The sequence below is a fragment of the Peromyscus leucopus genome, chromosome 4 (genome assembly GCF_004664715.2).
Source record: "Peromyscus leucopus breed LL Stock chromosome 4, UCI_PerLeu_2.1, whole genome shotgun sequence".
In the NCBI taxonomy this organism is placed as follows: domain Eukaryota; kingdom Metazoa; phylum Chordata; class Mammalia; order Rodentia; family Cricetidae; genus Peromyscus; species Peromyscus leucopus.
The window spans coordinates 7882249-7897778 of NC_051066.1; the positions used below are offsets into that span (position 1 = coordinate 7882249).

General features: G+C 54.7%; 1 protein-coding gene across 1 annotated transcript in view; it reads right to left on the reverse strand.

The window, feature by feature from the left end:
• Ass1 (argininosuccinate synthase 1) overlaps nt 1-15530 on the reverse strand; it is a 50573-nt gene that overhangs the window by 17599 nt on the left and 17444 nt on the right. The window contains exons 7-12 of the mRNA XM_028884657.1: nt 14602-14676; nt 11222-11292; nt 10535-10565; nt 5740-5830; nt 3120-3204; nt 2517-2581 (exon numbers count right to left, since the gene is read on the reverse strand). Coding sequence (XP_028740490.1) covers nt 2517-2581; nt 3120-3204; nt 5740-5830; nt 10535-10565; nt 11222-11292; nt 14602-14676 — 418 coding nt within the window. The remainder of the gene's footprint in view (nt 1-2516; nt 2582-3119; nt 3205-5739; nt 5831-10534; nt 10566-11221; nt 11293-14601; nt 14677-15530) is intronic.

Consider the following 15530-nt stretch of genomic DNA (forward strand, 5'->3'; position numbering starts at 1 on the left):
AGCATAATCAATGATTAACAGTGTCTCTGTCACTGTACACCTAATAAACTCCTCAAGGGGAGTCCATGGTACCCTCATTAATTGTCTGTTTTTGCTTTCTCACGGAGAAATGTTTGGAGTGCAGAAATAAAAACAGGGTACCCTAAAATTACCAAGCATAAGAACTGCCAAGTGGGGACTCCTGAAGAGCTCTCCTAGGCTGGCCCTTCCTTTTGAAGATCAGTGTTTCAGAGATGGAAAGCAACTTGCCTAAGGTTACACAGCAGTTTCCCTCCCCAAGACTAAAACCCTGTGCTTTTAAGGACAGCTACCCAGGGGTATACACACAATATCTAGGCAGAGTTGAGGACTGAGCTCCAGGCTTTTCTGTGGGTGTCAAGGAGCCACGTGGGGACACCCTTAACTCCATGCTGTGGCTCTTCTAGGGAATCTCAGTCAGGAGGATGGTCTACCTCCAAGACTCAACACCCAAACCCATTTCACACGCGAGAAGTCAAGGCTCAGGAGGCTAAGCTGATTCTCAACGGAATGGAATCAGGATCAGGACTCAGGCTCTCCAGAGACGCACCACCACCACCACCAGCAGCAGCAGGCCATCTGCCCCCACCCATCCTCTCTATCCTCTCTTTCCATCACAGCTCTTTCAACCAGACTGCGACTGCCATCTTTCCTGATTACTGCACTCCAGCCCTTTATCATTACCTCCTTCTGATCACTTAGTTCCTCCACCCAACAGGACCACATTTCAGAGTCGGGTCTGGCCAACCCTTACCTCCCCAGGAGGGGGGCCAGTAACTATCCTGTTCGATTGGCTGTACCCACCAGGGGCACTGACTTGTGCCTGGAGTCCATAGGATGTTGCCACAACCAAGTAGCAGAGTGTGACTGGTATCTGACATACCTGAGTCGCACTGGGCCTTCGAGGGCCTAAGGCTGCCTTTGTGCTCCCCAGAATTCCCCTGGGGATTGCAGCCATTGACGAAACACCTCCACAGAATCTGTTCATACTATCATGGGTGGATTTGAACCTGGATCTGTCCATTTCCACAGCCCAGGCTCTTAGACCGCCACCCTATGCCTCCCTGGGCAGATGCCTGTCTGAGTCCTGCCTATAACTTGCAGTGAGCCCTTGCCCTTCAGGGCCTTGGTCTGCCCATCTGTAAAACTAGGTGCTAGTTTCTCCCAAGGCCCCTTTAGCTGCCTTGGAGGAATGCCTTTGTGTGGCTCCCAAGGGCAGGTGGAGACAAAGGGCCATTTAATCAGATGTTAAATGGGTAAGAGACAAAGGTAGACTGGGAATGAAGAGACACTCATTAGCCTATTGTTCTTTACAAGGCCTTCTCAAGAGAGCTGCAGTTGTGCGGATTCTCACGGGTGATCAATCTGGGAAGAGGCAACTCCAGCGCTGCCCTCCCCCCTCAACTATCAGAGGCAGACCCAGGATATACTATGGGAAACTGAGGCCCAGAGATCACCAGGCCAGGTCCCGGGATCTTCACCTCCTCTAACAGCTGACATCTACCCATCAGCTCTCTTAGGACTCTCAATTTAAAAATGTCTCTAAGGACCAAGGCTAGGACTGAACCTTGGCCTGGTTATTTGGCTGTTACCTTCTCCAATCAACCACGGAAACAAAGTGAGTGATCTGAAGACCCTACCAGTGTGTCACTGGTATTTAAATATTCAGGTGCCCAGTTCAGTCAGGGGCCCTAAGTGCCAAAATAATGAGAGTCCCCTAAAAACATTGCACACACACACACACACACACACACACACACACACACACACACACACAAACACACACACACACACACACACACACACACACACACACACACACACCCCTGGAATGGAATGGAGATGCTCATGGATGGGGAAACTGAGGAGAAAGGGGGTACAGACAGTAAAATGGCACATGGCTAACAGGGAGTTATGAAAGAACAGAGGCACCTGCCTGGGGACCAACCCCACATAAGCCTGGGATCAACTCTCCATCCCCCAGCCAAGAAGGGGATCTGATGGCCCCATGGTGGCAGCCTACACCAGCCAAAGTAGCAGGCATGCCACAGAAAAGTGTCTCTCTGTTCCTGGCCAAAAGGCCTTGGAGACATGCCAGAAGTGGCCTGGCCTGCTCAGGGCTCCTGCGTGCAGCTCACAGCGCCCTCCCTGGCAGGAATCCCACTCTGCTCCCTGCCTGGTGCTAGAGAAGTGCCTTAATGAGCACGAAATTGGCCCTGCATGGTCCGCCTCTTAACCTGGCCGGCCCGCCTGTGACACAAGACAGCCTGACCTCTAGGCCGACCTCTCTCCTAGACCCCTCCCGGCTGGCTCTAGAGGCAACTCCTGTCACGGCGCCCTGGGAAGTCAGGGGCAAAGTCGGGGTATAAGAGAAAGAAGGGGAAGCCGCGGGGGGTGGCGAGGGGTGAATGGTCACATCCATATGGCACTGGTGTCTCTGGAGGTGCCAAAGCAGGCCTCGGGGGGTGCTGAGGCCCCAGGGTGCTGAACACACTTACCCCGGGACTTCATTCCAATGAAGCGGTTCTCCACGATGTCGATGCGACCCACTCCGTGCTTGCCCCTGGGAAAGAACACGTCACTTGGACTCAGGTGCTACCACAAGGCTTGGGGACAGAGGCCACCCACTGAGCAGGTGGCTCTGGCTTGCCTAAAGAGCTACTTATGGGCATATTGTCTCTGTGTCAGGTCCTACGACTCAGCTTAGAGAACACCTGAGCCAGGAAAACAGGCCCAAATGGACAGGCAGGTAAACTAAGGCCCTGAATGAAAAAGGATCGTCTGGGTCACGCTGGGTGGCCCCTGCTTCACCCGTTACCTCTGATCTGGGACTTGCGTGGCCCCAGGCCTCTCTAAGACTCATCTTTCTTTGTGTCCTGATGCCTGCTGGAGGAGGTAGTGGTAGCCCTGGAGCTTTAATCTTCGTGGGTTGTGGGTTTAAATAAAGACTACCAGGACTCTCCTGCCAAACCAACATGGTCCAGGAGACTCTGTGTCTACAGGGCCAAACCAGCCAGCCCTCCAGGTCATGAAGCTCAGGTGTGACCAGTGTTTGCTGGAGGTGGCATTCCCAGGAGACCGGGCAGTCTGTGGACACTCACGCAACTTCGTTCAGGTACATGAAGAGCTCCAAGGATGTGCGGTGGGTAGTGCCATCTTTGATGTTGGTCACCTTCACAGGGACCCCTAGGGCAGAAAGAGAGAGTAGTGTGCCTCCAGGCTGGGGCTCAGCGGAGCAGCCTGTGCCCAGCCACCCCACCCTCTCCCTCCACCCACATCGCCTTAAATGGATGTGACAGATATGGAGTCCCAATGACTCCTTCAAAGCCCTGTGCTGGGGGGAGAGAAGGGGCGAGAAAGCCCCCCAGAATGAAAGGGAAAAATGCAATAAAAACGCTCGCCCCCTCCCTCCCATTCTCTCTGCCCCTTTAGCATTTAGGGGCTGTGAAATTGGAACCAGGCCCTGAACTAATTGAATTTCACGCTTGGCCATTGTCTTACCAGTAAGCACCTTCTGTCCCCACCAGCTACCCGGGGGCCGCCTGGCCGAGGTGCAGTCAAACCCTTCGAGTACGCACAGACGTGTGTGCACGCGCGTGCACACACACATGCATCTAAGCAGCGCTCTGCCCCGCTTGCCAGGTGGACAGGGACCTCTCAGCCTCCGCCTTGCACCCCAGACCCTCAGAAAGCCACCTGATGGATGAGCTGGGGTGGTGCCCACGCCGGCAGACACCCATGAATTCCGAAATTCTGTGTTGTCTGGGGTGGCAGGAGGGAGACAGACAAGGCTCAGCCAGGGAAGGGCCATGTCGAGGGGGGCGGTGGGGAGGGGGCAGTGGGTGGGTTTGGGGTTGACTTTGAATAGCAAGGGGCACTTTCTCGAGCGGTGTGAAATGGGTAATAAATGTATTAGGGGGCTAACAAGAGAGCCGTAACAGTGACAAAGAAAAGCTGTTCAAAGTTGGCGGCTAATCCCCCACCCATCTGCCTGGCTCATTACCATGTAGCCAGCCATCGGGTGCCAATCAGGGCTCAATAGCAGCTTTGGAGTCTTTATTAGCCGGGCGCCGTTCGGAGGGGCTCTGCTCAGGGCGCTGACAGCCCTGCCATTCTTAACCCCCATTTCCAGGGGTTTTATAACTTGGTTGTAAATTGCTATTAAATGTAAGTCTGCCCAATAATGAACCTTAAGCCCCCTCGCCACCCCCTACCCCTCGCCTCTCCCTTTCTCTCCATCCCTGGTCCTATTATCACCCAACGCTGGGGCCGTGGATGGGGCCTGCCTGGGAGGAGAGGTTGACATTGTTGGTGCTGCCGCCGGAGAAAGCCTCTTAGCTTTTAAAATAGTTAATAATTAGATTAAAACTTCAAATAAATTAACTAGAGAGTGAATGAGGACTAGGAAGGGAGGGGGCCTCCCTCTTTCTCTCCACAGCCGCCTCTTCCTCAACTCCGCCCGGGGCTGCCCTGCTCCTCCAGGACGGGCTGTTGGAGGCTTGTGCCTGGGACCCTCTGGACCTCCTGCTCACCTCCCGCCCTCTGCTCTCCCAGCTCTCAGGGGTTGGAGGGCCCTGTGGGAGAAGCCTGCAGTGTGGTGTGGCACATCCTACCATCTGCTCAGAGTAAGCTCCAGGGAGACCCCTTGCTCCCAACAGAAGGCTTCAGAGGGACCCATGGCTGCCACTGTGTTTAGGGTTCCAACCAAGGTCTCTTTGGTCCCTAGGTAGTGTGAGATTCAAGCTGACACAAAGGAGGTACCCACGGGCAGGTCAGGCAGCTCCTTGGGAGAGGTGGAGGGGTGGTTAGCCAAGCCATTGTAGTACCACATCCTCACTCTAGCCACACCTTATGCTGGGTACCTGCAAACAGCCTTTCCATAGCCCGTTTTAGAGGCATGTACACCTCAGGCCCAGAGAGGTGATGTTCCACAAGGTCATAGCAGCCAGGGGACACCTGGAGCTGCCCTCAGCCTCTCTCCTCCCCCACCACCCAGTGCTCCAATTCTGAGGTACCTTGGAGAGAGTGTGAGCATCAGCCCGGGGCCCCTTTGTGGCTGGCTGGCTGGCTTCCCTGACTGAGCTGTGTTGCCTCCTGCCTCCCTAGCTCCTGCTGGGTACCATCTCCTTCAGGAAGCCTTCCTGGAAGTGTCCCTTCTTGTATCCCTACACCCTCTCTCAGTCGGGTTCTGTTCCAATCTCCAGGCATGTCCATGCTCAATTCCTTCCTCCAGGGCAAGAGGTGGGATCCAGCTGGGCAGTAACTTTGAGTCCAGGTAACTGGAGACCCCGGACAGCTGAGTTAGCATGAGCCAAGCTTTGTGAGCAGAGTCTCAATGGAGTCTTCAGGGTCCCTCCGTGGCTAACTTGCCACTACTAAGCACTTTCTGGTGGCAGCACCTGGCTGGATGCTCTCCTTGTACACTAGGAAAATAGCAGGTACTCCCACCCCCAGTTTATAGATGGGGAAACTGAGGCTCAAGGACACAGAGAGCTACTTTAGGACAGAAGGTTCTCTGCCAAGATCTGATGTCAGCGCACTGGACTACAGCCTGGGAAACCCTCCTCCTAACCTTGGAGGCTCCCACTGTCGGGAACCTTCGAGGCCCCTGCCTGTGCTCCCGCTTCCAGGAATGCAAGGAGTCAGAAGGCTTAGTAGGTGAGAAAAGGAGGCCAGCCCCTTAAAGTCACCCGCTTTCATTCTTGATGGGTAGGCACATACCTTTTTTGAATTCTATCTCAAGGACATCTGGGCTGTTGGGTGCTTTGGCAGGGTCCTGGGTCTTTGTGTAGAGACCTGGAGGTGCTTGGTTCTAAAGGACAAAGAGGTATGAAGTTGGGACACCGTGAGCCACACCACACCTCCTGCAGGCACCTGTACCTCCTCGTCCCTGTCCAGGACCGCTGGCCCCTGGCACTTCCCCATCAGCCAGTGGGTCCAGCGGACTCCCAGCTCCCAGCTAGCCCCGCCTGCCAGGGGCCTGAGAAACAAAGGGCTCAAGAAATCAGACAATTTTTCCCCTCAACTTGATCTCATCTTTTTCTTTGACGCCCCCACAGCTGGAGACAGAATAGCAGGAGAGAAGCAAGTCAGGCAGGAAAGAGTGTGACTTCACAGGACTGCTGCGTACAGGCTTCCCGGGAGCCGCACGCACGCTCGCTCGCTCGCTGGCGCCAGTGCCTGGAATTGGGGTTTATTCTGCACTGACCGCAAAACTAATGACTGCGTGTGACCCCAGCAGGTGCTCTAGCGGGCCAAGCCGTCCCTGGGGTCCCCAAGGTTAATACTCACGGGGAGAAAAGAGAAGAACAAAGCAAAAACCATTTGGAAACACATCAACCTTTATGTATATTTTTTCTTGGGTGCGTTAGAAAATGGGCCTCTCTTCCTTAGGAGGAGGTGGAGGGCTGCTTGCTGCCCAGGACTTTCTCGAAATTCCCTCTCGCCTCTAGGGGCTCCAGCTCCTCCTCAACCCAAGCCTGAAGCCTGGATATTTGCCACCCTGAGGCTGGGAGCCTGTGGGCCGGACTGCTCAAGTTTGCCCGGGGGCATCCTGTGCCCAGCTGTTCTGTCCACCTGCTGACATCTGGGAATCCCAGCCGGCAGCTTTTCCTTTCACAATCTCGAGCTCATTCACACACCACTGCTCATTTTGGAGTCCCAAGCAGCCTTGCCTGTCAGGAACAAATGTTGTCCCATCTACAGGGCAGAAATGGAGACTGCAGGGAGCCGCTGTTGACTGCTAAGTTTTGCACCAACCATGCTCTACACGAAACAGTCCAGGCCACCTAGCACATAGGAGGGGAAATCACAAGACCCTCAACATCTGTGAGTTTTGCTTTGTGTCGTTTTTTGTAGACAGGATCTCATGTAACCCAGGTTGGCCTTGAACCTCTGATCTTCCTGCCCCTTAACTCCAGTGCTGGGATTGCCACCACACTCAACTGAGATAGACTTTGGGACGGAGGAAAATATCCCTAAGGCAGATGTCAGGCTGTGGTGCCTTCAGAAGGCAGCTGTAATTATTTGAGCCTCGGTTTTTATCCGGGGAAAGGATATGTGCCCTTAACTGTCTTAAAGTTTAAATGTAACACATGAAATGTTAAGCAAGGGCTGGTATGGATGGTAACTCCCTCTGAAGGTGGGATGTCAGCTTAGAGATGGATACTGTGCCTCTCTCCAGAAGAGACCACAGAAAGGCACCCTGGGACACTTACCCATCAGCTCTGTGCTGGAGTGACCAACGACCTTATTTTCCCTGCCCGCCCCCCCAGATTTAACACCCAAAGTGTCATGTGTCAAGAATCCTTGGTGCCACACAGCGGTAAGGTTATCTTTCCCACTCAACTACTGAGCTCCAAGGGACCCTGGGCTGGCAGCCACACACTCCCAAAGTGCTATTTGTGTGGGGACACAGAATAGCCTTAAAGACAGACCCAGGGAGGTGTGAAGGGTCCGCACCTTCCCCCACCCTGCAACAAGAGACCTTCAGGAACCAGAGGGGAAAATAAGACTGGAGAAGCGGTTGGTCCAAATCACACCTTAGTGCTCTTTCAGAATCTCCTGCTGCTTCCCAGCTGCTATGGCAACCTGGGCTGAGGAACAGTGTGATGCCTATGGCAGAGTCACACCATTCATCATGGAGCAGCCTTCAGAGAAATGCCATGTTCCCAGACCCACTCTGGGTAGTGCATAAGAGGCCTGAAGTTCAGCTCCAAGGACCTCAGGGTGACCGGTACAGCAGCCGCTTCCTCACATGTCCAGAGCTCCTCCCATCTCTGTCTATAGTGACCGCAGCCACTTCAGTTTTGAACCTGTCCTTTCTCTGGCTACATGGCCTAGCAGTAGAGGATGGATGACTTGTGAAAGACAAGAGACAGGAAGGTCCTTGGGACAGGACAAGTTCACACACTCTACAGCAGCAATCAGGGCAGGGATGGGTAGCTGTCAGCCTCATTCCATCAAATAACTAAATAGAAATAAACTGATGTTTGCTTTGCATTCTGAGCTCATGGGGGGCCAGCCTTCTTTTTAACTCTCCCTCCGAAAAGCCCAGTTCAAATGACAAATAGTTCATTGCTGAGTATCTGGTGCCATTTATCCACCCCAGCGGGAGGGCTCACTTCCAATGTCATCTGGGTTGGCTTGAGGGGAAGAGAGAGAGAGAGAGAGAGAGAGAGAGAGAGAGAGAGAGAGAGAGAGAGAGAGAGGCGGGAGTTGGGGTGGGGATCGAAAGAAAGCATGAAATAGGTCCCGTGAAGGAGGGATTGCAGCAAATGGCCCATGAACTAACCCATGATGTAGAGGCATGATGGATGTGGGGGTGGCTTAGTCACCCATCAGATATGGCGGCCGGCGGCTGAATGAACTCTTTCACTGTGGGCCGTATGAAGTTAAAGCAAGTAAATTTCTATCTTTCTTCGTATTAGCTGCCTCATTGCCCTTCAATCAGCCCTGGCGGAGGCAGAAAATGGCTCAGCCATCTGCCTCAAACCCTCCCTTCCGCAGACCTCGGTTCTTTTTTGGGGAGGGGGGAGGGGCCCCTTGAAGCTCTCAGTGTTCCTCCCTGAGGGTGGGGGAGGATGGGGGGGGCGCGCTGCATAGAGCAGGGGGACACAGAAGCAAAAGCATCTGGGTGCTGTAGGACGGGGGGAGCCTCCACGGACAGGACAGCCCTGGGGACAATGTCAGTCCCCTGGCCAGAGTGGAGGGAGTGGCTGGGACTCTGGAGTGTCCCTCAGCAGCCATGCTGGTGCTCTGCACTCTACGCAGCCCAGCCTGTTCCTACTGCTCGATGTGGGGAGAGTGGTGGGAAGCTGTACAGTAGTGAGAAGTAGAGATTAAGGGCTCTGATGCAGGGTACTTGTCTCTGGGACCTGATGGTGACAGTACCTTTGATCGGGACATGTTAGCCCTGGGACCCAGATCCATCCATAGTGACATAGTAATCATACTAAATCTCAGGCTCCAAGCTGCTCATGCGGCTTCAGCTCTGCTTCCTCAGTTCTGAGATGGCCAATTGGGGGTTTTTTGCTTCTCTAGTGAGGCTAGACCACAGGCTGCTGAGAGAAGGTTGGGAGTTTTTCCCAGTGTTCCTGGGCCCACAGGAGCTAGCCTGGAAGTCTAGAGAAGCTTGCGCAGTGGTTCAGTTCTGGGCCCCCCTCGGTGTGACTGACTGGCTAATGAGCAGTGGTTGGCCTGAGTGTCATGGGGTCAGCAGAGCATGAACTGGAAAAACCTGTGGCCAGCAGGCAGCAGCCCCATGGGCCCATCAGTCCCCAGGGTGGGCTGGGGTGGGGGCAAGGGCACCAGCTTTCCCTGGTGACAAGTGTGGCCTCTGCGCTCATACCCAGCACAGCCTGTTCCTACTGCTTGACGAGGGGAGCTCTGAGCAGATCTAGGACGCCTAGTTTTAACCAGCCTGCAGAGAGGGCAAGACTCTCATCCCCCTGCCTCAGAGCTTGCCCCATGCCATGCTAAGCACTTTCTAATTCTACTCTGTGCAAAGAGGAACTGGAGCCTCAGACAGGATGGGAGAACAAGGCCACCGAGGGCCCCAGCTCCAGTTCTTGCTCAGATGTGTCGCTGCTCTGGGCCTCAGTTTCCCTACCCATACAAGGAGATTGCTCAGTCAGAATCCAAGGAAATCAAAGCAAGACAATGAACGCTGGGCTCTTCATTTTAGGAAGGCCATCACAGCCTGGTGCTGCCAGGGTAGGGAACATGGGGATGGGGTCAGTGGAGTGCAGACCTGGGCAAGAGGGTACCCTGGGACCTTGGCAAGGGGCTCCTGACCCAAACTGCCCAGCCGGCCTTCAGATCCCCCAGGCCCAGCTGCCCAAATTCTCCAATGTCTTTCAAAGCAGACTAACCCTCCAAAGTAGCCACCCAGGGTGTGGGGCTGGGCCAGGAACTGGAGTCATTCCCTTGGGGACAAAGACATTCTTCTCTTCCCATGAGAGGCTTGCCCTGCCTCCCCCACTTCCCACAGTGGGCAGGAGGAGGCAACGAAGCCCCTGGGGAGAGAAACCTTACCATTTGAAATGGGTCTGCAGGTTCATCCTGGCCAAGCCAGGAGGCCAAGCCAGGATGGGTGTGAACACAGACCCGAACAAATGGCTCATTGGGCTCGGGCCCTCACACCCCAATCCAGGCAGTGGCCCAGTGTCTGCCCATAGCTGGTGGGCACAAGCTGCGCCCCCCCACAAGTGCCTCATCTGCTTAATCACTTCTCTATTGTCTTTCAATCACACTTTCTCTCTGTTCCCCTGAAATGGTTCTGTCCACTATTCATGTCTACAGCAATTAGAAAAAGAATACCAGGGAAGTGGGGGGTGGGGTGGGGTGGGGGAACAGGACTCAGAGGGTGGCCCGTGGGGAGACGCTGGGAGATCGGCATGCATAATTACCCCGGCCCCTCATGAAATTTCACATTAGGCCTCGCATGCATGGGACAGCATGACTGTGGAGGGTTTACCTCCACAGGTAGCCGGCTCCCAGGCACGGGCTTGCTTACCTTGGGGTTTTCCAGGATTCCCGCCTCGTAGCTGTAGGGGAGAGATGAGTTGAGTATACATAGTAATGTCATGTACACCGTGACCATCCTGTGGGTTACCCACAAGTCCAGTCTGTCTTTTCTGTTTGCCAAAGCCCACACTGCCAACCTTACCCAGAACATTCTGAGCCAGCCCAGTTAGCTGTGGGGGCTGCAGGTTGCAAGGAAGGGCTGGGGTCCCCCTCAGTCTTGTGGGTACAGCCCTGGGTCACCACAGATGGGACCCCTGCCTTCAGCACTCATTCTAGTCTGGTCCTTTTTCATCCTTGAGGTTCTAACCTCAGAGTCCACTTCCCCTGGAAAGTTGTCCCCAATACCCCAGGAAACCAGGCCTGCCAGGTCAATACGTAGGGCTTGCCTGCACAGAGTGGAAGAGAACACAGCAAAGTCAAGCCCGGGAACAGAGGGGCTGTGCTTTCTCACTCTTTCCAATTTATTTGTATTTTATACGTATGAGTGTTTGCCTACATGTATGTATGTGCACCATGTGTGTGCAGTGCCCATGGAGGCCAGAAGAGGGTGCTGGAGTTACAGACGGTCATGAGCCACCATGTGGGTGCTGAGAACCAAACCCAGGTCCTCTGTAAGAGCTGCCAGTGCTCTTAACCACTGGGCCATCTCCTCAGTACCAGGAGGGGCTGGACTTACCTGATGTGCATAAGGTTCTCATCCATACTCCAGGGGCTCTTGGGTGTGACAGGGATGGGGATTCCATGTTGCTACAGATGAAGACAAAATAGTCATAGTGAGGCTCCTGTAAGGGCACATGAAGGTCATGCTCCATTGCCTGGGATCCCTCAAGGTGCCAGTGAGCCCCCTATTCAAGTCTCTCTCCCCTCACTAGGCTATCTAGGGAGGGAGGGAGAGTCTTAACCACTGGAGTGTCCTCATTCATTAGAAGACAGTAGAATGGAGGCTGACCTTGGAGTTCCTTCCAGAAGATATCATGAGCCCACACTCCCAGGACCCCAGAAGCACTTAGGGGCAGGTACTGGCTAAGCATTTCTTGGCACCTGCTGCTGATGCCTACCATAACCTAAGATCTGGGGGCTCTAACAGCCTAAGTATCTACCGTGAGCCTCAAGTGGACCACAGAGGCATCCACCCTGAGTCTACAGTACTTCACGTGGACCCAGTGAAAGGAGAAACACCTATAGGAGCCTCCATCACAAGGTATCTTCTGGGAGTCATCCCTCCAAGTCATGCAATCACTCTACAGACCCTAAAAATAGAGCCAGGCAGCTCCGACTCCATTAGACCCCAGGCCAGGCAGTGTGGCTGGCCACCCTTACAGTCTATCTTGCTCAGTTTCCAGTGGAGAGGAGGCGACTGCCCTAGTCACCTCTGTGCACAGACACCCGCATGAGAGCTGGGCTTCAGCTCAGAAAGTGCTACACCTTCCAACTCTGGTGGGCACAGGATAGATGGCCAGGTCAGTGGCCCCTGAAACCTCTCAGGACCCTCTGCACCTCAGCCCTGTGGTCACAGTGGGAACCTCAGCTTCTACTGGTACCACTCAGGGACTGTGTCTGGGGATACGTTTGCCTACCTAGCTCACAGGCTGGTACCTGGGACTCTAGAGCCCTCCACCCAATGTGGGCTGGAGAGGAAGCCCCTTGGGCTGCTCCTCTGGCTAAACTTAAAAACAAAAACACACACAAGAAAAGCCCAGCGACCCCCAGAACAAGCCACCACTGCCCCTGAAATGTTTGTCCTTTGTTTAAAGAGTATAGGCAACTGCAATGCCTCACTTCCCGGCTGCTCAATGCAGATCTAGTGCTCACACTTGCTCTGTGCTCTCTCTCCATGCGGAGCTGACAGGCTGGGGACCAGGACTTTGCCAGAGAGTGCTAGTGACATCTGAGGGCGCATTGCTGGGTAGCTGAGAAAAGCGGCTGGCCAGGTTCCCTGGAGCCTTTGTTTTGGGGTGGGGTAGGACCCTCGCCTCTTTCTCAGTTGGGCTCAGTCACCGAGCATGGGGAGGAGTGTGGGGAGGACGGCAGGGAGGAGCAGGGCAGGTGGCTATGCTCGGCAGAGTCGGGGAAGCTGACTAGAGCAGAGTCCAGGCTGGAGAGTTCATCTCTCCACTCTTCTCCATCCTCACCTCAACCCTAAAGACTCCCAGGTTAACTCCCAGGATAGCAATACCTCAGCCAGGGGCAGGTGCTGTGGGTGGAACGGGGGGGGGGGGGGGGGCCGGCAGTCAGGGAGCAGGCGGTGGGGCGGTGGGGTGGTGGGGCGGTGGGGTGGTGGGGTGGGGGTGCGGTGGGGTGGGGGTGCGGTGTGGTGGTGGGGCGGTGCGGCGGTGTGGCGGTGGGGCCGTGGGGCGGGTGCTGTTCCAGCGTCCACCTGGAACTCTGCTGTAGCATTAGTTACCTTTAGTAGTAATTTTTTTTTGGGTGTGGGAGATCGAACCCTGGAACTCCCCATGTTAAATGAGCATCTGCTCCAGTCCTCTCTTTCACTGATTTACCCAGGCGGATCCTGAAGTCGGGATCCCCCTAGTCCGTTTTCTCAGTCCTGGGACTGTACGTCTGTACCACCAGTTGTGGTCATTCCTAATCAGCTGTGATAACGCGACGATGGGGTGGTTCCGAGCCTTGGGTAGTGCTCTGAGGAGGGACAGAAGCCGAGCAGAGGCTTCCCCATGCCTCTGCAGCACCCCTTGACCCTGGCTACTTAAGGGTTTTGAAAGCAGAGATTTTCAAAGCCCCATTGATTTTTTTCTCCCTCATCTGTCTCAGATCCTGCTTGGCTGTGAATCTCACACAAAGCTGCCCGGCTGCTCGGCACTCTTGGTCATTTCCTGGGTGCTGTCTCCTTTCTGGCTGGATGTGCTAAGGTTTTTCCATAGCCCATCCTGAATCTAGCACCCAGGAAGAGGGTGGGGAGGCACGTTTTTCCTAGACAAACTTTTCCTGTCCTGAAGATTATTCGAGGTGGAAGCTAAGTGCCTTCTCCCCAGAATCCAGAAAAAAGGGACCACCAAGTCAGCCATGCTGGGAAAAGCCAGGGCCGGGAGGGAGGGTACATGCAGCCCCAGGTCGGCCTGGCCCTGGCTTCCAACTAGACTAGGGGAGGGAGTGAGGCCAAGCACAGGGCTTGTAATTCATTATCCCTAAAGACAGGGCCTGCTTCATATTCTTCTTCATCAAGGAGACAGGGGTGGGGGAGGAAAAAAGACGCCTCGCCAACCTCTACTCCCTTAATAGCACCACTATTTGACGATTTGTTTGGCAACATATGGGTTTGCTCTTGTAAACTCCACTCTTAATAATAAAACAACAGATGGTGGAGGACGCCTTTCCTCCCAGCGCTCAGGGGTCTAATGGGATGCTGGCGGCTGGGGCAGGGCTGCATTCCCTGCAGCCTCGTGTTCCCCCGCAGCGTCCCCTACCACGCGGCACCTTGGCTGCAGCGAGCTCGCACAGCCAGCCCCGGCGACTGCTATTTAAAAACCTGAGCAATTTTCTGGTGTGTGCACCGACTTGCTTTCCCCCTGTCTGATTGATTGAGGCTGTTTGTCAAGGGCTGCCATCGAGTCGCTAAAAAGAAAGGTGCCCTGGGGAGCAGCTAAGGACCGTGATGCAAAACTTCTAATATGTTTTATTGCAACTTGTATTTCAAAAAAAGGCTGGCACCACGCACGAAAGGCTTTGTCTGACGCTGGCCTGGGAGTGTCTACCTGTGCCAGGGAAAGCACTGGGGACAATTAGTGGCCAGGTAATTGAGGTACAGGGAACAGCTTCTCTGCTCCCCGTTCCTGGCAGTCCCCTGGGGACCCACACCTACACGTGGCAGAAGGGGCACACGGGACTCTTAGAGCAGGCAATCCAATGCCTCCCAGTTCAGTGAACTGGGGTCACCTCAGAGGTGCCCACCCAGGAAATGGACCACACTTCTACGAGGCTGATATGGGGGATGGATGCTATGGGAGGGGATTCCATCTTGTTTCATGTGGGGATCAGGTTGGCCTTATGCTATTGGCTCTCACAGCCCCACAGCTCAGCGGAGGCAAAGAGACCTACCTTTGCATACTCCATCAAATCATTTCGACCCTTGAACCGGTTGTAAAACTCAGGCATCCTCCAGGGGGCGATGACCTGGAGGCAGGACAAAGGGGTCAGGACCTGGGTAAGGAGTCTCCCTCTGTGTCCCTCAGACTTAACCATGAGGAGTGAGCAGGAAGACTAAGGAAGGAATACTGGGTTCTGGAGATGCCTGTGTTCTATGACCAAATGGCTGTGCATCCCTCTGGGCCTCAGTTTCTCCAGTTGAGACCTGAGTGTCTGAAGTAGGAGAGCTTCATGGCTCAGTGAACCTTGGTGAACTGAACTGGGGTGGGAGGGGGAAAGTAGCCACAGCCCCCCTGTAAAGCTGTGGTGGGTTGGAATTGGGGTGTGTGTGGAAGGGTTTCGGCTAAATTTATTCCACGTGGGTCCTGCTGGCCTACAGGGTTAGGGGTGGGTCCCTAAAAGTAAAACCGAGCAGATCACTCAGTGCGATGTCACTGGTGTGGTGGACACAGTGGAGTGTGGTGGTGGTACCAGGGTCTGCTTCTCAACGCCCAGCCCTAGATACAGAAGCCCGTAATCAGGCTCAGCCCTGAGAAACTCCATGACTGGCCGGGTTCCCAGAGACCAACCAGCTTGGGCCCCTGCCCCTAGCCCACCACAGCCCCTGGGCTTCATCTCTGTAAATAAAGACCCAGAAACTAGTTACCCCAGCCCCCACAGTGGCCGTGGGAACTAGAGGCAGAGGATGAAGGATGGGCTCTGGCCCCAGAGACCCCGCAGCGCAGCTACTGAGCCGGGTGCCTTCGGAGGCCTGGCCTGTGGAGGTCAAATGTATCAGAACTCATTACCGCTCACTTCCAGGCCAGCTCCGTCCCCAGGCTGGGGACAGCTGGCAGTCTGTGCAAGGGACAGGGAAAGACATGCCACAGAGAGGAAGAAGC